The sequence below is a fragment of the Macrobrachium rosenbergii genome, chromosome 6 (genome assembly GCF_040412425.1).
Source record: "Macrobrachium rosenbergii isolate ZJJX-2024 chromosome 6, ASM4041242v1, whole genome shotgun sequence".
In the NCBI taxonomy this organism is placed as follows: Eukaryota; Metazoa; Arthropoda; class Malacostraca; order Decapoda; family Palaemonidae; genus Macrobrachium; species Macrobrachium rosenbergii.
The window spans coordinates 47,517,130-47,544,265 of NC_089746.1; the positions used below are offsets into that span (position 1 = coordinate 47,517,130).

Consider the following 27,136-nt stretch of genomic DNA (forward strand, 5'->3'; position numbering starts at 1 on the left):
ATATGTACATGCACACACACACATATATATGCATGTGTATATATATATATATATATATATATATATATATATATATATATATATATATATATATATCAAATAGAACGTCAAGAATAGTAGCCTACATGGTATCCTTTGAGCGACAGGAATACTCCTGTATCTAGAATATGTAGGCTACAATGATTCACCAAGCCATCAAGACAAATTGTCCAGAATATTTTGTTGCTTTTAATACAGCCAACGGTTGTGGTCAACACAAGAACAGCTACGAATGGTCTCAAGGTATGTGAGCCAAGATGCAATTCGAATATTGGTTTCTCAGTCTGTAAATTTGCCGATCCAAGATTGTTCGTTAAGCTTCTACTTGGTATCAGAACTATAAATATCAAGTCATTCAAGAAAAAAATAAAAAAAACTTCCTTTCTTTGAATATGGGTTTGACAATTCGCATGTGGTAAGCCGTATGAATCTCAGAATGTCTCTGGATTGCAATGCATGTATGTGTGGAACTGAGTTGGCGGGCCTCGCAGAGCGCTTTCGATAGGGTTTGACCCTAGAAAAAGAAAGAAACAGCACACAACACACACACACACACACACACACACACACACACACACTCATTCTCTTAATAGAAGTTGGCTCCAGAGGAAAAACAAAACTGTTCCTTGTCCCGTTCATATTGCAAATGCTGAATTGTGGCTGAATTTTGTGCAGCCAATTGCTAGAGCATAAACCGCTTTACACAAATACGTTTCCTGGATATTAAGAGCATTCATTGGGAACACATCTTCCACCTTCCCTTCCAACGCTCCAGAATTAGACCTATAAGCTCTTGTAACAAACCTATCGGCTACCATTCTTTCAGTTATGTATGTGTGCACTTTTACCAAATACTTCCAAACATACTTGCCAAAAATAAAAAAAAGACATCCTTGTAAATGAGCTTGTGCAAAAATGTAACCATGATGATTGATCATATGGAGAATGAAAATGCCGTGTGCACGTTTCCGGTGATGTGAAGGAGGTGATATTCGACTGAGCTTCATTCCCTACTCCGTTGAACATTCCAGATTTATTATTAGACATTTCCGTGGCAGTGCTTAAATTAAACACACTATGAAAATTTTCTTTTATTAACTTTTGCTAAATCCGAATGCCAATGTATTGTCGAAAAGTAGATTTATTGGCTAAAAAGTCAGACTACCTTTCCTCTTTGTTGAACTCGCTAAATACGATAAGTTAAAATGTTTGTACGATGTCTGGTAATTGTTATTGAAGAACCCCGCGGCATAACAGTAAAGGTAAAATTGTCCGGTAGAATCTAGAACAGAACTGTGAAATATAAACACCAGCGTTATAGTGTTAGTGGTGCTCGTTGTCAAGGTGAACGTTTGTTTGGAAAACGTTTGAGCTTTCGTTATTTCCCTGAAGTTATGGTGAAGGTTGCAGTGGCAGAGAATGGAGAGCCTACGGAGGAAGAAAAGTTATTTGGTGAGTACATACAGGATTCTTGTCATACTCTTTTCGGTTGAAGTGTGAGATTCCAGGGCTTACGAACCGGTCATAACAGGCTGTGTCACTTGGAAGGTTTGTCGTAGGCCTATTCAACATTATCTTATTATGCCCTGTACGTCAAGTTTGTTGTCATTTGTAATTCTTCTCTTGTTGGAGATTTCGTCATGTAGGCTTTTTATATTTGCGTCAGTCGTCATTACATGGAAGTACATGGCAACTATGGACTGGTTGCTATGGCCACAGTACTTCCAAGCGTTAATGCGTTACCAGTTAGCAAGCAAAATTCTCTCTCTCTCTCTCTCTCTCTCTCTCTCTCTCTCTCTCTCTCTCTCTCTCTCTCTCTCTCTCTGTACACCAATGACCTCTAGTGTTTGACACTATAACAAGGTTTACTAAATATGGTTCTCGTTTTTCTCTCAAGTTTCTCGATTATATATATATATATATATATATATATATATATATATATATATATATATATATATATATATATATATATATGTGTGTGTGTGTGTGTGTGTGTGTGTGTGTGTGTGTGTGTGTGTGTGTGTGGAAATGAACACATGGGAACGTGTTTCACAGAAATATATATATATGGAAATGAAACATGGGAACGTGTTTCACACACACACACACACACACACACACACATATATTATATAAATATATATATATATATATATATATATATATATATATATATATATATATATATATATATATATATATAGGTAAAAATAATAGAGATATTACCATGTGAAAAATGAAATCACGTAATGTGTGATTATAATGAAATATATACATAGGTGATTATATATATATATATATATATATATATATATATATATATATATATGTGTGTGTGTGTGTGTGTGTGTGTGTGTGTGTGTGTGTGTGTGTGTGTGTGTGTGTGTGTGTGTGTGTGTGTGTGAAATGAACTCATGAGAACGTGTTTCACAGAAATTTATATATATATATATATATATATATATATATATATATATATATTTATATATATATATATATATATATATATATATATATATATATATATATATATATATGCACACACACACACACACACACACATATATATATATATATATATATATATATATATATATATATATATATATATATTTATATATATACTGTATATACTCTCACAGGCTTCTCCATGCGAAAGATATACAAAAATGATAGAGCTGACATGTCCAGGATGCGCGAGAACACGTGAAAGATAAGAGATGAATCACGGAGTGTGGGTTTAGGGTACAGCGCACCTTATGAATTTATTATATTAAGAAAATATTAAGCCTCAAATATCGTTTCAGCATCCAATTCCCTATGCCTTGGTAATAACTTAATTGATAAGTGCTTCTGCTGCGGCCTTTGGTTTATAGACAACAACAGACAGTCGACTTTGACCACTCGGCGGCTATCAAGGCCGAATCGCTCGAGTTGTAATTCCCTTTATGCATAAATTATAACCATGGGTGTACTGAGTTCGACAATTAAATCATATTTGTGGCAAGTACCTTCATTTTTATAAATTAATTTTTTTTTACTAGCCTAGTCGCCATTCGATTCTGGTTTGGAAACCTGTCCAGCAGGTTAGTTGCCTTAGTGACTAATAATAATAATAATAATAATAATAATAATAATAATAATAATAATAATAATAATAAAAGCCTTGAAACTCTTATTTTGATATAGTGTTATAATTATTATGAATAGCTTCTTCTTACTTGCCGGGCCAAGAATTCCAGCAGATATGTAACGACACATAAGTCGAAAAATTAACTCTCTCTCTCTGAGCCTGCTTTTCTTGTGTGATCATTTGTTCTCCAGAGTAATTGCTGTCTCCACGACCCCTGCCCCCACCCCCTCCTAATTTCGGCAAAGAATTAAATATGAATTCCGAAATCGCACCTGTTGTATAGCCAGACAGGTGTTCACGAGTAAGGTTAATCTCTTGACTTGTGGCTTTTCTTCAGTTACACGGCCGTCACCTGAGAGGTGTGTGTTGTGTGTGTGTGTGGTGGGGCGCGGGGGAGGGCAATGCATTACCAAAACAATATATTAAACTCTCTCTCTCTCTCTCTCTCTCTCTCTCTCTCTCTCTCTCTCTCTCTCTCTCTCAAGATTGTAGGATTTACACTTTTCTTGAGAGTAAACCTGATGTATTGTTAAGAAATCATTCAGACCCCTTAAGCTTTACGAACACTATAATTCTCGCAGAGCTTAAGGGCTTTAAGCGTAATTTGTAACAATATATAAGAATTTACACTCAAAAGCTGCTTTTATTTAGTTCGTCTTTGGAGAGCAGGACTGTTCTTCGTAGTCTTCACTCCAGGTTGTAGAAATCTCTCTCTCTCTCTCTCTCTCTCTCTCTCTCTCTCTCTCTCTCTCTCTCTCTCTCTCTCTCTCTCGAAGAGTCGATTTAGTATTTCAGTGAATTTAGTGGCTGTAGAAAACTTGTAAAATAAGTTTTTTTTTTTTTTACAAATGATATCATGCATGCCGGTAGTGTAATGTAACAAAATGAGAAAGTTATGACTGCCACATTTGCTGCTCCGCTTTTGTGAAAAAAAGTTAGATTAATAAATAAAAAAAAACTCAATTAGGTCATCGTAAGCTTAAATGCACCTCAGGATTTGGAGGAATTAAGGATTTTACAGCGTCTTAGCTTATCTTGTTTATCACTGATTAAAAAGAGAGTTTTCGTGGTATTCCTGATGGAACTGAGTCCGAAATCCATACAGTAATTCCATATAGAGTTTATGGGTCCCAGTGCTTGGCTTTATGCCTAAATCATGTATCCCATTCTATAGTGTTTCTATGGCGCTCTTTGGTATAGGCCTACTCTGCATTGGCTCTTGGTTCTAACGGATGTTCATCTACCGCTTACATTTAATTTTGTATTGTCTACGGATTTAACTCAACTATTTTTTTAGATTCGTAAATTTGTGATACTGAAAATTAAGTGAAAGGAAATCGAAATATTCACCTAACTTAGATATAGAAAATACACTGAAAAACAAGGATTTGATACGGATTTGGGTTAGTGATGGGCATTTTTTAAACAAAGACACTGAAAGACATAAGGATTTAAGAAGGATTTGGGTTAGTGATGGGTGTTCTTGGCGATCCTTCCTACGAAGATATTTCGAAAGGTGAGTGTCTTTTTGAAAATTTGATCTGGTGTCTCGTAAAACTGAAGATCGAAAGAACGCTAATTCAGTTTGCTTGCATGAGATGTTCTTGTTAAAAGCAATAATTCAAGATCTTTTCTTTAGTGGCTGAGTTGGAAAAATATCCTCCAGAAATTTTAATTAGAATTTTCGTTTTTTTTTTTCAGGTAAGTGTGGCCGTGATGAAATATGAGTTTTAGGGTAAGTACAACAGTTGCGGAATAGTTTGGTTTTATATGCATTAAACTTCGTGTTTTGTATATTGAGGATATCATTTAGGTATGTTAGTTTGTACTGGCTGCCCTAGGAGCAAGAATCCGTACCGGCATAAGACTACCTTAATTAAACAACAAAGGCGACCTCACCTAATCGCGGCGCTCGTTACCCTTTGTTTACCTATACTCCCTTCTTGACCTGCCTAATCGGTGTTTGTGCCCACTTATTATTAGCCATTTTTCTCATTCTAATCCTCTGCATCATCATCTTTTTCTTCTTTTTCTCTTGGGCCCCCTTTGTGGGTTGTGTAGGTTTTAGTTTTGCCCAAACTCCTGTTATGTCTTTTGGGACGTGATGGAGTGTTTCCTGGTGGGCAGATTGCCATGTAGGGTCATAAATACATCCGTCGATTACTTTTGTGAAACTCTTAGTTGAAATTATGCATACATACATGCGTACAGGACTTGATGATTGATATGCAATCCACACATATACATTATAGAATTACGTATGTCGATTACTGCACAGTAGCGTCTTAGAACAGAAGTCTACGTTAGTATTCGTGTTAGAAATATGAATAAAACTGTGATATATATATATATATATATATATATATATATATATATATATATATATATATATATATATATATATACATATATATACACACATAAACAGACATAGTGATGGTTAGTTAATAAGGCTTCTTAAATGCCTCAAAAATTGTTTGTCTCAAATGCATTATGTAGCCTTACAGAGAATACGAGTTATCCTGAACTGCTTAGGCTATAGGCTGATAAAACATTTAAGAACTGAAAAGGTGAGTGCAGTGGAGAAAAAAATGTTTTAAGGTAGAGCGAAGTGCGCTGCAATAGAAGCCGCATACACTACTTATTAAAGCAAGAATTTTTGTGTCTTAGATCAACATTTTGGTACTATCCTTTTAAATTCTCTCTCTCTCTCTCTCTCTCTCTCTCTCTCTCTCTCTCTCTCTCTCTCTCTATCTCTATATATATATATATATATATATATATATATATATATATATATATATATATATATATATATATATATATATATATATATACATATATATATATACAGTATATGCGTGTGTGTTTATATACTATATATATATGTAATATATATATATATATATATATATATATATATATATATATATATATATATATATATAATATATATATATATATATATATATATATATATATATATATATATATATACCTTTTCTCCCCCTTTTCATTTTATACACCGTCCCTTTACAGTTTATGTAGATTAAGCTCCACAGAATTTAAAGCACCACTTATTTATCATGCTCTTCTGCTAGGGGTAAACATCCATGCGGAATAAAAACTCCAGAAGCCAAAAGCGTTGGCGAGACCAACCTGGAAACAAGGTAGTTAATTGTTGAGGGTCGAGGGGAGTAATGAATGCGTGACCCCGTATTGTATATATATATAACCTGTATGCATGTGGCGCATTTGACGTCAGAACAGAGGTAGAAGGGTCATTAATTGTTCATGTGGGTCGTGGGCGATGGGGGGTGGGGGTGGGGATTTGCTGGGAGGGGGGGCAGGTGTAGGATTATTTCGGGGAGAGTTCTCTGAGTCGGATGATCGATGTTTTTTTTTTCCATTTTGGCAGTTCATCTGTTCCATTTTGATGCCTACTGGTTAGGTCATGTAGGTCGACCAATTTCCAGTTATTATTATTATTATTATTATATTATTATTACTATTATTATATTATTACTTGATGCCTACTGGTTAGGTTTTGTAAGTCGATCTGCTTCCAGTTATTATTATTATTATTATTATTATTATTATTATTATTATTATTATTATTATTATTATTATTATTATTATTTGATGCCTACTGGTTAGGTCTTATAGGTCGACCTACTCCTAGTTTTATTATTATTATTATTATTATTATTATTATTATTATTATTATTATTATTATTATTATTATTAGTTAACAGATTTTCCGTTCGAATGTAAAGTTCGGTTAGCTGAGCTTGGCGGTTTTTATGGTTATAAACGCGTTTTTTTTTTAGTATTATTTTGCCCTGAATTCGACTTTACCCCAGATTAAGAAAGTTTTCGTTCGATTTTTCCTGAAATTCAGGTTTCTTTTGATCGATTTTCCCCAAAGTTCTTATTTTTCTTGTTTTCTTATTTCTCTTGTTCGATCTTTTCCTAAATTCACATTCATCTTGTTCGAATTTCCCCTAAATTCACATTTTTCTTGTTAGATTTTTCCCTAAACTCATATTTCCCTTGTTCGATTTTCCATAAACTCATATTTCCCTCGTTCGATTTTTCCCTAAGTTCACATTTCTCTTGTTTGATTTCCTCTAAATTCACATAACTCTTGTTCGATTTTTTCCCTAAATTCACTTTTCTCATGTTCGATTTTTCCCGTAAATTCACATTTTCTTGTTTGATTTCCCCTAAATTCACATTTTCTCTTATTCAATTTTCCCCCAAATTAGAATTGCTCTCGACCGATCTATCGTCAGTTCACATTTTTCTTGTCCAGTTTCCCATTTTCCTCTAGAGTCTCATTTTCTCGTTCGATCTGGATGTCCTTCCACCTGCGGCTGAGCCTCATGGCGTGATCTTGCTTCCCCTCTTCGTCGGCAGGTCGATGGCCTCGGTTGTTTGTGACCTCAATCACTGCATGGAGGAAGTCCAATAACGCAAGCATTTTTTAAAATCTTGAGTAGCCATGCACGTTACGGTCCACGAACCGTTAGATATAAATATTTGAGTAGGAGAAAGAGATCGAGAGGTATTTGGCGCGAACTGACAAAAGCCCAGGACATCCTTGCGCTCCCGCCTTGTGTCTTCAGTCAGTACACCTGAGCGTGTGCGCTGGAGTCGGGAGGTATTTTGTGTCGTGGGTCGCTTTCGTCTTTTCTTGACGTAATTCCTTGACGAGTTGTGGCGTTTTCTCTTTAAAATGTCCGTGGGGATGCTTGAAAATGTCTCGTGGGCGCCGGGTACAGCTGAGAAGTGACGGTTCCGCGTAGGTGAATAATTGAAAGTCGATGTCGACATGGCGTGGATAGCTCCCGAAGGTAGGTCGGACTGTTTTGGGTTTTGTTGATATTAGCAGCGCCAAGTTATTATTATTATTATTATTATTATTATTATTATTATTATTATTATTATTACAACAGTTTTTTGCGGTCTTTGTGTCAGTTGCTATGCTACTGCTTGTACTACTAATATATTACTATAATTATTAATGTTCTTTTGCCAGCCTGTCAGCTGTTAATATTGCTTTCGCGATTTTCTTTATTGCTTTATTATTAGAACAGCTTTTATGTCTTTCAAGAGACGTCGTATTTATGTGTTTTTTTTTCTTTTGTATCCTGAACAGTAATAAACCAGCTGTATTATATGTTACGAGAACATCACGCTCCTTTTGTCTGTCTCTGTGTGTGTGTGTGTGTGTGTATATATATATATATATATATATATATATATATATATATATATATATATATATATATATATACTGTATATATATATGTGTGTATATATCATCGTCAATTTATCACATTTACTTATCACCTATGCTATATCCGCCCTAAGTCTCATGTTTCGTTACTACACGGATTGCATCTCACCTTTCTCTCATGTTCTGAATCCCCTCCTCCTCCTCCTCCTCCTCCTCCTCCTCCTCCTCCTCCTCCTCCTCCTCCTCCTCCTCCTCCTCCTCATACCTTCTGCTTAACGGTGGGTTGAAGTTACCTTTCAGCAGTCTGCAGGTGTCCCTGTTAATGCCAAAAAATCGACACATGTTTCTGGGTGTCATTAACAGGTGTTGTTACCCAGCGGACAAAGTAACGTCGTTAAGAGTGATTGGTTGCGTCATTTCCGTTTTATGTAATCTATATCTAGAACAGTATTAGTTGTGGTGAATGTAATTCAGCAATAACAGCAAGGACTTTTGAAGTAAGCTTGTTTACATCAGGTTTTCTGCAGTTACATTAGCTAGTAAGGTTACGTTAGGTTAGGTTAGGTTAATTCAGGTCATTTTAGGGGATTTTGGCTAGTATTATAAGAGTACATTGTTTTTATAACTACTACTACTACTGCTACTACTACTACTACTACTACTACTACTACTGCTGCTGCTGCTGCTGCTGCTAATGATACCTTGAGGCGATGACATTGTAGGAGACGAAACTGCTAGTGGTCTTGCGTATGCGCATAGGTAAAGCTTCTAAAGATGTTTAGGAAACAGGTGTTACGGATGACTTTGCCCATGTGAGGCGAAAAGTGTGAATTCGAGCTATGAATTTATTAAGAGGTGGGTTAGCCATTTTTGGCATGATTGAATTCAGAATTATATATATACATATATATATTATATATATTTATATATATACATGTATATATATACAGTAGATATATATATGTGTAGATATATATATATATATATATATATATATATATATATATATATATATATATATATATATATATATATAATATATACACAGTATAGCCTATATGTATATAAATTGCAGGCCTTCTAGGAGGTGCTTCAAAAATTTTGTTGCAAAGTTTAGGGAACTGCTTAGTGAAAGATTTATGTACTTAAGAATTTGTGGTTAGCGAAGTTTTTATTGCAACATCTAAGGACATTGTTACTCAAGACTGTGTTGTAATACTTGAGTATTTATCAAATTAATTTGTTAAACGTTCCAGTTTTTTATAAAAAAATTTTGTTGTAACATTTAAAGGCATGGTTAGCAGATTTTTTTAATGATGAATTTTTTAATCGTGTTAAAGTTTCTGGTTAACAAATGTTTCCTAATGTTAGGTATTTGGTTAGTGTAGAGTGTCTTTTATTGTCTTGGGATTTGGTAAGAGAAATTTCTAATGTTCAAAGATTTGGTTATACAAGTTTTTGTAATGATCAGAATTTTGTTATACACGAGTGTTTACATTTCAAGGATTTGGTTGGCAGTGTTTGTTTTTATTTGATTACAAAATGTCTTTGTATTAAAAGGTTTTGTTAAAGTTTTTTTTCTAAAGTTTATGGATTTGGTTAGTGAAGGGTATTTTTTTATTCGATTAGTTATTTAGTGAAGTTATAAGTTAGAAGTATAACTCTTTGTTAATGGGGCTATTCCTGTTATTTTTAGTGATTTAGCCTAATTAATATGAATGTTTTATGTAATGTTGGAAGAATTTATTGAAAAAAGGCTTCTCTAGTTATAGTTTAAGAATAATAGTGAACTAATGAAGGGTTTTCTGTGACGGTTAATGAACAATTAAAATTTTTTTTTATTTTGTCACATCAGAATTTGTTTAGTAAGGATTTAGTTAAGAGGGTAAAAACATCATCACTGTCTCTTTGGAATATATCAAGATGTACCTTCTCAAAAGTAATCATCTTAGAGTATTCCTCTCTTGAAAGTTTCGTCTGTGGATGATCAAGGCATCTTTGGAAATGTCGGGTTGCGTTTTGATTAGAAAGCTCGGAAATCAAGACAAATATCTTGTTTATTTACCCATTTACTTATTTTCTTAGTTCACAGTTTTACTTTTAATAGCGGCCTCTCATTGCCCTTACTGCTAATATTCTTGTTCATTAAGCTGGTTATGCACATTTATATATGTATATATATATATATATATATATATATATATATATATATATATATATATATATATATATATATATATATATATATATACATATACTAACGCAACTGAAATGCCCATCAACTCCTTCATTTATAATGTCCTATATATTGATCTGAGGCTTTTGTGTTTTAAACTTACCCAAGGTCCGACCCCGTCTGGTTTTTTAATTTAAAGTACTACAGCCTCCTGTGTTAATTCAGAAGATTAAGTCAGAACTATTAAATTACACTGAGGCACGAGCTGATTCATGTTGGCTCTCCAAATGCTGGTCAGTGAATTCATGTATTCTTCCCCTTCTGGCTAACTTACGGCTATTCCACATCATAAAGTACAGTAAGTGTTTACTGTATCGCGTGTTTCAAAGAAAAAAAAATGGTCTCACTGAGACCTCGATCATCTCGAACCTTTTAGTTACTGTGTAATTTATGATACCCTAGGAAGATGAAATGTCAGTACGCTAAATGTAGAACAGCTGTGTTCTGTGCTCTCATTTGGTAAATGGGGATTTCATTGGTAACGCTAACCTACTAGTGATTACGTACATATACCATTTAATAGACCGTTGGAATGTCATGCGGTATGAGTGTGTGTATGTGCATAGATTATGTCTAAATTATATACGGTTAAAATGTTATGTTAGAGAGAGAGAGAGAGAGGAGAGACTGAAGGCTAATTATGTCAACTAATAAGCTAATATAATTAGATATAAGTATGTGTGCCTAATTATACCGAGTGTCCGTATGTTGTGTATGTGTGAGAGAGAGCGAGAGAGAGATTGGTGTCAACCAGAACAACATACATATCATTGATAATTTATTCGGAACAAGCAAATTTGACTATGCACTTGCTGACTAATTTTATGTGCAATTTATAAAAATTTGTGTGCTGAGAGGAAGCTGTCAAAAAAAAAAAAAAAAATCCTGTGGGAAAAATAATTAACAAAGTTATGAACTGAGGTCGTTGTAAGGCTCAAGTCATTATTCAGCATTTTATCGAAATAATCCTCTTAGAATTAGGAAAATCTTAGTCTCATCCTTACTAAAAACCTGTTAAAGTGTAGTTGGTAATTTGGCTGCTCACAGTGTAACATTTTACAGCAAGTGCTCTTGCTCTACACATAGGCTATTATATATATATATATATATATATATATATATATATATATATATATATATATATATATATATATATATATATGTAATATTATATATATAATATATATATATATATATATATATATATATATATATATATATATATATATATATATATATATATATATATATATATATATATGAAAATAAAAGGCCCATAAAAACACTATTTAAACGTTGAAACCGCCAGATCCATATAATGAGGCCAAAACCACTAGGAATTTGGTACTCTCCTCCCCTCTAAGAAACGCCACCTCCATAACATCATAAGGCCACACCTTCATGTTTTGTATATATACCATTGTAACTTTCCACCTGTCCATATTCTACCAGTGAACAGGGGCACAGAAACAAGTGCCCGAAAGATATGGTTTCAACGTTTAAATAGTGTTTTATGGGCCTTTTTTATTTTCATATTACACTGTAGTATTATATTCATATATATATATATATATATATATATATATATATATATATATATATATATATATATATATGTAATAGCCTATGTAGAAAACAAGTATATATATATATATATATATATATATATATATATATATATATATATATATATATATGTAATAGCATGCATATATATATATATATATATATATATATATATGTATATATATATATATATATATATATATGTGTGTGTGTGTGTGTGTGTGTGTGTGTGTGTGTGTGTGTACATATACATATATATGTCTATATATGTATGTACTGTTTATATGTATATATATATAATATATATGTATGTACATGCATGTATATATAAATATGTATATTCTTTTACTTCGTTGTCAAGTCCCACCAGAAGTTAATTAATACCGGCTTAACCGAAACCACAAAATGTCTTTCTAAATTTCTGTTTTAAAGTTAAGCCCGACAGCCTCCCATTAATGCCATCGTGAGAAGGGACCCGGATGAAGTTCCCTTAGAACCCTTGCACATGCAAGACGTTAGGTAACCGATTTTCTTTGTTTGTGTGGAGAGAAACTGCGATTCTTATGCAAAAAAAAAGTAGAATCTACTCTCTTTACCTTGAGTCTCCGGTGTTTTATAACGTAGCAGATTCACTTTCAATTTAAATGGCTGAAATTAACTCCGCCAAAGTGTTTGTGTTTGCCTCGCCGCCAAGTATCTCAAAATGTGATGATGGATTTCGATGAAATTTTGTGTGCTGGTGGACCTTATGACAAGGATGGGATGAATGGATTTTGATAAGGCTGCGTATCCGCGGAGGGATCCAGGTTGCTTGCTGGATGCTTATTTTCCAAGTTGTGTGTGTGCTTTTTTTTTTTTTTTTTTTTTTCTTCAAAATAAGACTTGTATTTAAATTGAATTTTTTTTATTTACGTTGAGATTATTAAATATTAAAGTTCAGATTGTTTTTATTCGTAGTGATATTGTTTACCTTCGTAGCTTTGTAAGAGAGATCATACATGTTGCATTGCAACTTGAAGATTCACTCACGGGTTGCAGAAGGGTATTGTGTTTAGGAAGTTATATGCCCTGTATAAACTGAGGTACTCTATCCAGAAGGGCTTTAGTCACAAGGTTGATTTAAGGCCCGCACTACAACAGATTAATTCACCTACGTAGGTTCAAATTTGAAGATGTTTTGGTATGGGAAAATATTACCATTTACATTTACATTGTTTGTTATTTTTTTATTTTTATTCTCGTGTGTAAATGTTCACGCTTGTTGTATGGTATCAAACATAGCAGAAGTGTAGACAGGTCCTTGGATGTTCTGGTAAGAACCAGGTCCGACACAGAACGAAATTTTCTGATTTAAACTTTAAAAAATACAAAAAGCTGTAATCTTCTCGTGAGTTATAGCTTGCCGTCACGTAATCGCAATGGTGACCATTAATACAGACACACTGCGACAGAGTGGAATCTAGGCTATATTCTTTTAATTCAAGTAATGTTAAATTATAAAAATGGTTTTTAATGTATTAAGAATAATTATCGAGATATGTTTCAGTGAAAAACAACGAGATACGATTATTACAGTACGAGACATGATTTATAGTAGGGCTTATTGTAGATGGTAAATTCGGGGACTTGTAAGTGAGGCAAAAGTTTTAAACGCAAAAGGCGAAAATAATCTGTTTAATAACTTCAGTACAATTACTTATGTAATGCAGTGTTTGAAAATAACGTCAATTTTGGCGAAGTCATTCTTCGAATTAAACAGTCTTAGAGAAAAACCTTCCGTTTTTATCAGCCTTTTTGAAAGTCATGGCGAAATTCACTTTCGAGTTCCTTATGCCTCATTCTTTAGGCAGCAACAGGTATGCGTTGTGAGAGGGAGACACCATTTACTCGTGAACTTGCTCGGTAACGGGGCTGCTGGTATCTGTCAGTTGGCTTCCTTCCATGAATAGAACTGTAATTTAAATCAAATTCAAATGCCTTTCCATAGCGTAGTTTGCTGTTATCTGTGCTTCATTACTTTATAGGATTAGAAAGTACGTGTTTGTTGTTTTAAGTTTACATTGATTGCTGGAAATTCACTGAAGGATGTAATTCAATTCATTCCGTAGCGCAGTCTGCTAATATCCTTTGCCTCGTTACTTCATAGGACAAGCGGTTGAGAGTTTGTTTTAAATTCACATTGATTGGTGGAAGTTCAACGAAGCTATCATGTCTTCTTGCTCACCTTAAATATTGAAATATGAAGCGCATGTCAACGCTGAGTATCTGAAAGATTTTTTGACTCCGAAGTATTGCGCTAAAATTTCTACGTATCCAGATTTTATCTCCGTTAATCCTTTATTAATTATTGTTGACCTTCCCGTGCGTTAAAGTGAGGTACATTTTAATTATGAATAAAATGTATAATTTTGAAAATTGCAAGAAAGAACCCTACGATGTGAAAACGATTATATGCATTATTTCTAGAATGTTTCAAATGCACCGAATTGTTTGCGTATGTGAAGCGGGCTTCTGAAAATGTTGAGCTGGGTCACGTTGATTGATCAGTAAGTTACTCTGCACGCAACTGGAAATGGTTTATCGTCATAAAAATGATTCAGTTAAAAAAAAAATGTTTGAATGCGTCGTGAGCTCAGTTCACAATCTCCTCGATTGTTACCTCCGCCAACGAATTTAATCGAAGGTTATGAATTCAGCTGTGTTCGTCTATCCAAGAATATAATTTTATAACTCAGAAGGGTTCTGGTGGATTCAAGTGAAAGGTAGTGGAATGGTAGACTGTGTTGTTGATATCACTCTTTTGATGGATCCAGATCCAATGGGGTGATTACCAAAGAAGAGATGTATCCGAATACTCTGATGTGAACTAAAGGCTTATATTTATTTGTTTATTTACTTATTTTTTTATTTTTTTTTTTTGGTGGTGGTGACAGATTCAAGTTGTGCTTAATAGTTATCGTGGTAGATAAGTATACCTTAGTTTAACCAGACCACTGAGCTGATTAACAGCTCTCCTAGGGCTGGCCCGAAGGATTAGACTTATTTTACGTGGCTAAGAACCAATTGGTTACATAGCAATGGGACCTACAGCTTATTGTGGAATCCGAACCACATTATAGCGAGAAATGAATTTCTATCACCAGAAATAAATTCCTTTAATTCTTCATTGGCCGGCCGGTGACTCGAATATCGTGGTAGAATGGACATTGTTGATGACTCCTAACATCCAGTTGCAAATGCAATTGTTAGTGATTATTAAAACATTATTTATTCATTTAGGATATGGCGAGAATTTAAGAGATTGAAATTGCCATATTAAGGACAGAAGTATTTGAAATTTCCCATATTAAGGGCAGAAGTATTGAAATTTCCCATATTAAGGACAGAAGTATTTGAAATTGGCCATATTAAGGCCAGAAGTATTTGAAATTGCCCATATTAAGGACAGAAGTATTTGAAATTGCCCATATTAAGGACAGAAGCCTTTGAAATTGCCCATATTAAGGACAGAAGTATTTGAAATTGCCCATATTAAGGACAGAAGTATTTGAAATTGCCCATATTAAGGACAGAAGTATTTGCAAGCCAGCAGAGTGAATAATCAATTCTCATCCTTTGCTAATAAGACTTAGTTTTATTTAGTTCTTGTTTCCATTAAGGTTTGATGAAGCCATTATAGGCTTCGTGTGTCGTGTTCCTTTACATTAAATGAAATAAAGGAGAAAGGGAAGAAAGAATACGCTTCAAGGAAACCCAAGACGAACTTCCTCTGAAAGATGAAGTTCAACCGAGCGTCGGCGACGCTTTTATTGCTGGGTCGTAGACCATCTCAGGGAATAAATCTTGTTATATGGAGTCCTTCGAGATTTTCCGAGAGATGATTAAGCCTTCCCCTCCCCGCCCTCTCTCTCTCTCTAGAGAGAGAGAAAGAGAGATCTGATATCTGATCCTATATGTTATTGCTTATGCGGTGTTTGTTTTAATTCCACTGAAGAACATTTCCTACATGTGAGAGCTGAATGACGGCGAAATCTCTCTCTCTCTCTCTCTCTCTCTCTCTCTCTCTCTCTCTCTGCAGACGTGATATAAAATCACTTTTACGGCAGAATATCTCACCCCGTTGACAGAAGCCTCCATTAGTGGATTAGACTACCCTTGGCGTCTATGATGACAGCGCGTATTGTGAGTGCTTGAAATATCTTGGGAAGTCTTCATATTTTATTAAATAATGTTGGGTTATTTTAAAGTAACGCGCAGCTCTGAACTTCATTATTCTCAAGTCGTTAAATTCTTGACGATCAATGGCAAGGAGACGTTTATTCATATAATGTTAATCGATTCATCTTAAAAAATTATATTTAGTTTATTGTTGATTTGTCTTGTTTTGATTGATTGTGGGGGAAGGGGACGCTGTCCTAGCTATTGTATTAATTGATTGTGGGAGAAGGGGACGCTGTCCTAACTATTGATCAGTCGCGTCTTATGATAGACATGACATTTAGGGTACAATTTTCTAACAATAGGTCTTTTTATATTATTAAAGGCCAGTGAAATGGAGTATTCTTGCAGGACATAATGCTATCAATCTTAAATCAAATCCTGAAGGTTATTTATATATTCATTCATTGAACAGTTATTTTTTTGTTTTTCTTTTGAAATTCTTCCTTTTTTAATTCTTCAATACCTCCGCGAACTAGTTGACTGTTCGTGTGGTATTTTATCCAAAGATATTTAAAAGAGTAAGTTAGGATAGATCAGAGTTCCCTTGTGGAATTTTATTTATTTCTTACATTTTTTAATTGAGTATTTGTTTTCGTCAGTGGAGATTTGCACTCTCCCACTGCTATCTAGTTTGACATCATTTTTAAAGATAAACAGGAATGGATGTGAAAGTATTAGACGACTCCTGCGTGCATATCTAATCACGAAAACGACACGGCCGTCCCAAAAAAAGGATCTGTATTCTGCCCCTCTACCAAGAAAAGTCAATGCAACTAAGTGTCTTCTCCCCGCTTCCGTGATATCGTCCAATAAGTCTGGACAAAGTCGCAATTTATTGTTCATCGTCCAGCTGACCTTTATAGACACCTTCGTCGAACTCCTGAATGAATGCGCCATATTGATCATGACAGTGAACAGGTGCCGCGTCGATTTCCGATGCCACGTGACCTTGAGAATGAGAGAAGCGTCATTTCGTCATTTTCTTGGCGTTGTTCGTCCTTCCGTCGCGTGCCAGCTGTTCAGTGAGGTTCCCTTTAATCCGAAGGTGTCCTGAGATTGATCTGAATTATAGCATTGAAGTTTGTTTATTTGTATTCAAGTTTTTTGATGTTCCACAAGGCTAAGGATTTTTAGGTTTCGGGGTACCTTTCTCTGTCAGGCAGTTACGTAAGTTGCAGATTCAAATGTCAGTCAGTCCGATTTGTCATGCATACCATTCGCATCCAGAATGTGGAACTTTATAGCTTCTTCTGTGTTCCGTGGATGATTTAACTTGATATTTTATTAAGAGTAGCGCCTGGTAATTTACAACCAGTCATGATTGTGATTTGTCATAACCAAAGAGGAGAAACGTCTCTCTCTCTCTCTCTCTCTCTCTCTCTCTCTCTCTCTCTCTCTCTCTCTCTCTCTCTCTCTCTCTGGAAACTGATGAACTTTTCCTAACCAGTAATTTAGGAATAAGTTTGATAGCCCATTGCCACCACTCCCACGGAGGATGATGGAGGCTTAGGTACCGGCTGAATTCGGCATTCCTGGCTGGTAACCCATCCAAGAACTGAACAGACTTAGCTTTGCTTTCTGTAACTAACAGGAAGACTATCTTTGTAGCGAATGAGTTATTGGCGTCGGAATTACAGCGTATTTGAATATAAAACATGTATATATGTGTGTCAGTCTCTCCAAAGTATGAATGCTTGGGCCTTTTCTATTTTGTTGACTTATTTATTTATTTTATTTATTTATTAATTAACTAATTAATTAATTTATGTATTTATTTATATATTTGTCTCCTCAAGATTTTGGAAGAACAACAACGAACGTACGGATTTCAATAGGACATTTATTTTCGGCACCAGAAAACACGCGAATTAAAAAGATTCGCTTAATTGTCTTATTTATTTATTTTATTTATTTATTAATTAACTAATTAATTAATTTATGTATTTATTTATATATTTGTCTCCTCAAGATTTTGGAAGAACAACAACGAACGTACGGATTTCAATAGGACATTTATTTTCGGCACCAGAAAACACGCGAATTAAAAAGATTCGCTTAATTGTCTCTTGTTAAGCTAATTCCGACGGCTGGAAAATTGGATTTGGAACAGATGCTGGTAATGGCCTTTTGCTTCTTTTTTACGTAATAAATCCGAGAGAATACGCTGCTTCGGACGCAGTGTTATTTGGCGAACCGCTTTGGCATCGATTTCGGAGGAAGGGGAGTACAGGCGCCAGACGATTTGGCGTCAGAGAAACGGCGGTCTTTGTGTCGGAAGGATCTCTCTCTCTCTCTCTCTCTCTCTCTCTCTCTCTCTCTCTCTCTCTCTCTCTCTCTCTCTCCTTTGGGTCTGAAGGATTACTCTCTCTCTCTCTCTCTCTCTCTCTCTCTCTCTCTCTCTCTCTCTCAGAAGCAGCGACGATCTTTGTATCTGAAGGATTCCTCTCTGTCTCTCTTGAGTCTGAAGAACTCTCTCTCTCTCTCTCTCTCTCTCTCTCTCTCTCTCTCTCAGCAACGACGATCTTTGTATCTGAAGGATTCCTCTCTGTCTCTCTTGAGTCTCTCTCTCTCTCTCTCTCTCTCTCTCTCTCTCTCTCTCTCTCTCTCTCTCTCTCTCTCTCTCTCTCTGAGCTTCAATATAGCGATTTTCATAACTGGTGTATGAATACAGCGTATGGGTGTTTTCTTTAATTGGGCAGTTCTTATCATTTACACGAAGAGTCTTGAAATCAGTAACTTTTGTGGAGAGAGAGAGAGAGAGAGAGAGAGAGAGAGAGAGAGAGAGAGAGAGAGAGAGAGAGAGAGCGGAAAGAGTAGCAGTCCCTCACAGAACAATGCCTTGTGAGGAAGAGCAGCTGGTTGGTATGTCACTTGTTAAACAATGGATTTTCTCCAGAATGTTTTGTCACTGCGAGTGTGAATTATGCGCTTAATTCAGTTTTATCATATTGGCCATAAAAGATATATATATAAGATAACCTGGATTAAAGCATTTTCTCTTATACCCCTGATAAAATTAAATCGTCAGACTGAACAACAAATTTTCTAGTGAACTTTATTTCCATTTTGCTTTTTTATGCTTTTTTTAAAAACTACTTTAGTCTTCATGTAATTATAAAAAGTTTTTTCTTGTAAAAAATAATTGTTCCATCCTGTCCCCATTATATTCATTGTAAGGCACGAGTCAGTGTCCCCACCTTATTTTCCAAGAAAGGTCCACCGCATGAGTATTACGCGATCTGATTCTGTCGTTTGGGTAAACCCATTGAAAATGAGAAAATTCGCCTCCAAGAAAACCGTGTTTTCATTTTTCATCGTGGTCCCTTAAAGGTACATTTTATTTCCACCGTTAACTGTAAAAAAGAAACAAAAACTAGAAATGTTCGTAATTTTAGAATTGATCCTTTCACCTTATCTAGATTTTTAAACGCTGCTCATAGGCCTAGGTATCATCTCATCAGTTGACGTCAGAAATCTACGTCGTTGGCCAGAGTCCTCTTCTTCCCAAAACGTAAAAGGACTATAACGGAAAGACTGAGAAGCGGTAACGGCTGCTTGTGCCTGTATTTCATTTCTCCATTGTAAAATTAGCCCTTAAGAAAAGAAAATAGATCGTTTGTATCAATCATCACCCGAGAGAAGTATGCATTATCAACGTTGCTTAATTTTATAAATGCTGCGCAGTGTATTTCACGTTTATTTTATGAAGACTCTGATGTAAAGGAGTGCTGTGTACACAAAGGACTGTGGATTAATTGTTGGTTTACAAGTCAGTAATATTTTAACAATAACATATGTTCAGTAATACTTGTTCACGACAGAATTGGTAAGGAGCGTCAGTATCTGACTTTTGGTACGAATCTCTTAAGCTTCAAGATTTCCTGTCAACATTTACGTAACGCTGAAACAGTTTTAATTTTCGATCAATGTTAAGCTATCGAATCGCTTATTTTTCTGCGTGGATTTAAAAACTTAATTACGTGTGTTAACACTGAAGTTTTTCTCTTCGAAGTTTAAAACATAGTTCTCAGTATCTTCCCCCTTCCAACAAGATTACTGTATTCTGTTTTATTCGGTATAAAGGATGACTCAGAGGTTCGGTCTAATACCTGCGTTATCGCCCTGTGACGTCACAAGCCTCATGCCACCACACTTGGGTTTGGTAACAGAACAAAGATTACGAGTTTTCGATCTCAGAGCGTTTCCACTTTTCTGTGTGTAAGAAAATACACAGATTTCTAGTTGCTTGCAGGGTTGTAGTTGTGACTTTTGTTACACACACACACACACACACACATGTATATATACAGTATATATATACACATATATATTTATATATATGTTTGTGTGTTTGTGTGTGTGTGTGTATGTGTGTGTGGTGGGAGCGATGGCTTAGTGATCACTTTTGCTAGGTCCGTGGTTCACTTCGACTTCCTGCGCCCCAGTTGTCTACGTATTTTTACTTAAAACTAACTTTTAGTAACAGTTTAACATCCAGACACTTCATATATATAAAATATAAGTAAAATAGTGAATTAGACTAAAGAGTTTCGATTTTGCCCTTTATGATTAGGTATGATGTAGATTAATAATGAATGGAAATAATTACTTGTGTTTTCGTCTCACTAGGCCTAGGTTAAACCTATTCACATAACAGCAAAATTGATTTAATCACAAAATCATACCAAATTTCATGAGATTGACGCGACTTTTCCATAAAGTTTGATAAAAATTTCTTTATATGCGATTTAATCAACGGCTTATTTCTGTGAAGAAGTCAGAGGAATTTGATGACGTCATATACTGTTGATGACGTCATCCTTGATCTCTCCAGAAGGACCGTTTACCTGATATTGATGTCTTTTGATGTGTAACTGAAATCCTTCAGAATTATCCTCGGGTTTGTGACGTAGGCAGGTGCTGTAAATTTCCATGCTAATAATCCGCAGCTCTGAGCTGATTAACGCTCGTTAGGAGTTAGTGACTTAATGAGAGGAATACGTCACGAATGCTGTTAGCACACGCGAAATGTGTCGTTTAAATATTTGACGTATATGGCTTATCCAGATGTGTATATATTAGCGTTGTAGATTAGTTATGCTACAGTGATGTACGCCATGATTTTATGTGTCATTATTATTATTATTATTATTATTATTATTATTATTATTATTATTATTATTATTATTATTATACGTGAAGTGTTTTTGAAAATATATTTCATTCTATTCTTCAGAATTTAAAACGTACAGCCATGCTATCTGAGAAGTTCATTTGTTATAATTTAACATGGCTTTAATCATAATTTTGGAAGTAATTGCATTTGTAATTGAATTTTTAAATATTCATCATCAATGTATACTGTACACACAGTTCTTCCTTGAGTAACCGGAAAAATAGGTTTTCATTAATCTACTAGCCATGTTGTTAGGTTCTAGTACGTATCCTTATAATAATCAGGTTTTATTATCAGTCATTTATGATTTTTTGTTGTCACTGAATGAGTAAGGAGTTTATATTATAATTTGTACAACTTTAGCGTTTTGCATTAGTACCGTGGTAGGAATACGACGATGGAATATATCTGTTAAATTGTTTCACTTCAACTATATATATTATATATATATATATATATATATATATATATATATATATATATATAAACATACTTACATACATACATATATGTATATGTATGCATACATATATATATATATATATATATATATATATATATATATATATATATATTAATATCACTCATTGTTCCTTGAACTCTTCTCCAAACGATAGGCCTCCCCGTTAACATGTCTTGAGATGAGGCGTTAAAGCCTGATAACGAGGTACATCGGAAACAATGGCGATAGCCAAATTTATTGATTATTTACTTTTTTGCATATTTTTATTTCTTATTTTTTAGCCGATGAAGACATCAAAATCAGTGAAGTTGTTCAAATAAAGGCCTGGTACGGATACAATAATAATAATAATAATAATAATAATAATTCTTTCATCCAAGAGAAAACTAGAATTATCTGACATCGGAATTTACTATTTGGTATTTTGGTGTTGACGTCAATCTTTTATCTTTATTAAAGGAAGTTCATGAGTCCTGGGATTTCAAGAGTGGTAAAATGTGTAATATTGATGTAACTGTCAGCCCTGATAACGTTTTCTTTTTTAAATGTTGTCATTCCATCTGTTCCACATTTAGAAACAGGGTTTGTTTTATGAAACTTTTATTGTGTTTTTAAATATAGCCAAAGTGGCTGCTGTTTAATTCTCGCCATGCAAATGCTGTAATGTTACCAATAAATAATTTAAATTTTATGGCTGCAGTATCATTCGGTATAACTGCTAATTCTTGAATATTAAAAAAAAATGTTGCCATCATATATATTCATGATAGGTAGATTTATGACAGTATTTTTGAATGGTAAAAGCTAATGCCGATTTATATATATAAAAAATATTATTAACCATTCAAATACCGAAATAGTAATACTTTAGCGTATATAGAAGTTCTCTTGATTCAGAGGAATTGGGAAATGTCCAAAAACTAGAGGTGACGGGGGCGGGGGGCCGGGGGCGGGAGACGGGGAAGGGGAAGTGTCGCGTACTAAAAAATCCATACCTGGCATCCCACTCATGCTCCTTAGATTCTCTGTAGCACTGTTTATGAAATGAGATAACAGTTGAGATTGCATGTTAATTGCCCACCTTTGGTGGCCTGCCAAATTCGTCTAATATTTTCTCTTCTTTTATTTTATTTTTTTTTTTTTTTGCGTGGGTTTGTGGTTTGTTGCCAACATACTCGCCATTGTTGTATAATATTTTGTTCTTGTTTGTTTCTTTGTATCTCTTGCTCTTTAGTTTTACTTGTTTTAGCAGAAAGTTTTTTGCTTTATTTTGATACTGAGTTTGTTCAAGCCCTGTTCAGTGGTTATTTTCCACCCCTGAAGAAAATCACTGGTTTCAATGAGAATTTATAGGAGGTAGTGTGGAATGCTGATATTTATTTATCGTGGCTGTAGGCTTCAGAAGATATTATATATATATATATATATATGTGTGTGTGTGTGTGTGTGTATATATATCACATTACCACAGGTATATATAAAATATAAGAGTGTGTGGTGTAGTGTGTGTGTGTGGTTTCGACTTTATTTCCAAGCCATTGACGTCAATGGCTTGAAACAAAGTCGAAAGGGTCAGGACCTATCGGTTTCTCTTTTTTCCAACCTTGTGGTAATGTTGAAACAAATGAATCACGTACAAAAAAGTGATGATAATCATATATATATATATATATATATATATATATATATATATATATATATTATATATATGTAGTATAAATAATATATATATATATATATATATATATATATATATATATATATATATATATATATATATATATTATATATATAGTATAAATATATATATATATATATATATATGTATGTATATATGTATATATACATATATATATATGCATGTATATATATATATACATACATATATATATATATATATATATATATATATATATATATATATATATATATATATATGCATGTATATATATATATGTGTGTGTGTGTATGTGTGTGCATACGTGGATGTATGCCTGTATGTATGTGTGTATGGGTGGGTGGGTGGATGTAAGTAAATTATATGACAGCAGTATTCTTATTTACCCAGTGCAAACTAGCTAACTTAAAGGGAAAGACACCTTTGTCCACTGACAGAACTTACGGCATAAAATTCAGTGTTTTCGTTATGGGCAGCTGATATCAAGTGCATCTTTCATACGATGATAGTGTATCCAGAAACGTAGATAAATAAGGAAAGGCTAAAAAACGTACATAGAAAAAGCTCTTTCTCTCTCTCTCTCTAAAACGTACATAGAAAAAGGCTTAAAGAATTCTCTCTCTCTCTCTCTCTCTCTCTCTCTCTCTCTCTCTCTCTCTCATGAAGGAAAGGCTAATAAATTTGAAAACCGTAAAAAGTGTTTAAACGCAACTTTTTCATTAGAAAGTTTCATTAACGTGACTGGGACACTTTTATGTTCGTGTAGCGTGCGTTGCCTACGCCAGTACGTATTTTTTTTTTTTACTGCAGCACCTGGAAACTGTAGTTAAGAACATACCAGTGTTTTATACTTTTTTTTTCTTCCTCTGGTCCTTTTCTCAAAAATTATGGTTGTCAACAATAATTTAGGAGAACTTTTGTTGGCTTGCAATGCGGATATTCATATTATGCTTGTGTAATTATTTGGTTTCAGTTCATGGTAGCATTTCAAGTTATATATCATGTTAATATGTTGATATATATTAATAATTGAGTATATTTCTGCCAAACAGATTTTAGCACGAATTTTTTTAGCAGTTGTGATGGCCAAGATTCATGTGTCGGCAGTTTGTAATATATCTGACAATCACTGACATGAAAATTTGTAATTGAATAAGAATCGTAGCGACCTCAACGAAAAGTAAAAGTTACCACATGTACCCCTTCCCTCCCCCTTCCTGCAATCCGGCCGTAGCTGGTAGTGAAAATAACTTTTCCTTTTTTCTTGTTCATTTAGTTGTTGCTCCAATAGAAGTTGCAAAAACTTGTTCCGCGCCTTTAGTAGCCAAGAAGGAAACTTGCCCACCTGGTTGGGTTGGCTGGTGGTCAGGCGACGCAGCCTATCATGAACGCAAGATCAGTTTGGTGGTGTCACTGCCTGAGTGTGAAGGGATGGTGACAGCCTCCTTAATAGGATCGGTTTGGTTTCACCATTTTTTGCATTGTGCAGTGATTAGTGAATGTGTTCGTTTCCGTTGATAATAACTAAGCGCTTTGTTTTCATTCTGGTGCGTCATTGACACTTGCCTTTGTTTGTTTTGTGTTTGCATGGCGCCTGCGCAAGTGTTCTGCCATTTATTAACGATGGTGGATAGTGTGTTTGTTTGCGTTACGGGTTTTTCTTTGCCTGATTCCCAGCATTCAGACATTCTCTGTATATTTTGTTTGTTAGTTCACAGCGTGCATATGGTGTTGTGCCTTAAAAAGTAATTTATATTCTATACGTCTTCTTGGTCACCTTTTCTCTCGAATTCAGTTTGCTTTCAGCTCTCTCTCTCTCTCTCTCTCTCTCTCTCTCTCTCTCTCTCTCTCTCTCTCTCTCTCTCTCTCTCTCTCTCTTTAAAGAGACCGGTATTGTGTTACCACGACATGGCTCTCTCTCTCTCTCTCTCTCTCTCTCTCTCTCTCTCTCTCTCTCTCTCTCTCTCTCTCTCTCTCTCTCGTAAAGAGACCAGTGTTGTATATTTCATGATGATAGGTATTCATACTGAAGATCTTCATGCCTAAATGTGACATTTTGTTTTCTTACGTCTTTCTTCTCATACTACCACTGGACAAGTTGAGTGAGGCTAAGGAAGAGAAAGTATCAAAAGGAAAGCTTGACGTAACAAGACGAGGAATGTTCGGAGCGGGAAGGGCAGTGGGGATTAAATTTCTCTCAGTCAGAGGAGCACACAGGAACTCGGTTCATAGAACCCTGTTTCATAACCCATTGAAATCAATGAGGACTTGTCTAAATGGTATTCTGAAGTTTTCTGTGAATTAAGTGTTTTTTTTTTTAAATATCGGTCTTGATTAACTTTGCAATAGACTTGAGGATCTTAGGTCCCTTATTTTATAATTTCATCCTGAAAATGATTGGGAACTGGGAAATTTCAGTGTGGGTGACTGGCGTAGACACGGGGTTCCCTAGGGGGATGTTATTGTTCACATCTATTCATGTCCATTGTCTTATAGACAAGACTAGACTAATGGTATTCAAGTTTATAAATCAAATGGATTCAATGAGAGAAAATGTCCCATTGTTAAGTACCATATTCGAATTCTTTATGATTACTGCTATCCTCAGTTGCATTATATATTATTGTTAAGTACCTTATTCGAATTTTTCCTTATCACAGTTATTTTCTGTTGTTTGTCATGTTAAACTTTTCTGCAATACGTATTACAGCTCACATGAAGTAATATTTACCCCACATCATTTGTCGGAAGAAATGTATTCCCTAGTGTCTATTTGTTTTCTCCTGTTTATCAATTCACAAAATATCAAAACTTTATTGATGGATTTCAGTGAAAATCGGTTTACAAATAAGCTGAAGACTTAAGAAGTAATGGAATCGATTTTTGTATTGATCAGGATGCAAATCCATGTGTGCTTTTCATTTTAACGATGGCAGAGACATGGACGCTTACTGAATATTGACTACGAACTGGATCTGCGCCCTGTAGAGGGGTAGTGCCGTCAGTGTACCTCACGCGGTGACTGTAGGCATTACTACAGGTTCTTTGCATCGTCCCTTTGGTCCCTGGCTGCAACCCTTTTCATTCCTCTTACCATACCTCCGTTCATATTCTCTTTCTTCCATCTTGCTTTCCACCCTCTCCCAACAATTGTTTCAACATAATTTTCAGCGCTGAATGACATCATGGGTCCTAGCGCTTTGCCTTTGGCCTTAATTGTATATTCCAATTCGATAACTAACCCTAATAGTACCATCTATCATTTGCTCCACTTAAATTCTTGGGTCGGATCTTTTCTAGAATGTGACCCCCAGCCCCCAAGGGTTTTATGTATCCGCCTTTGCGGAATACCGTAAAAACATAAACAAAGGACTGTAAA

General features: G+C 34.6%; 1 protein-coding gene across 10 annotated transcripts in view; it reads left to right on the plus strand.

The window, feature by feature from the left end:
• Nucleotides 1-1,250: 1,250 nt before the first annotated feature.
• Ctl2 (Choline transporter-like 2) overlaps nucleotides 1,251-27,136 on the plus strand; it is a 72,730-nt gene continuing 46,844 nt past the window's right edge. For 2 of the 10 annotated variants that reach the window (XM_067105708.1, XM_067105717.1), the window contains exon 1: nucleotides 4,634-4,691. In XM_067105708.1, coding sequence (XP_066961809.1) covers nucleotides 4,649-4,691 — 43 coding nt within the window. In that variant the 5' untranslated portion in view covers nucleotides 4,634-4,648. Of the gene's footprint in view, nucleotides 1,492-4,633; nucleotides 4,692-7,804; nucleotides 8,032-25,155; nucleotides 25,305-27,136 lie in introns of those variants that run through there. The other 8 variants (XM_067105723.1, XM_067105730.1, XM_067105724.1 and 5 more) reach the window with 6 other exon arrangements.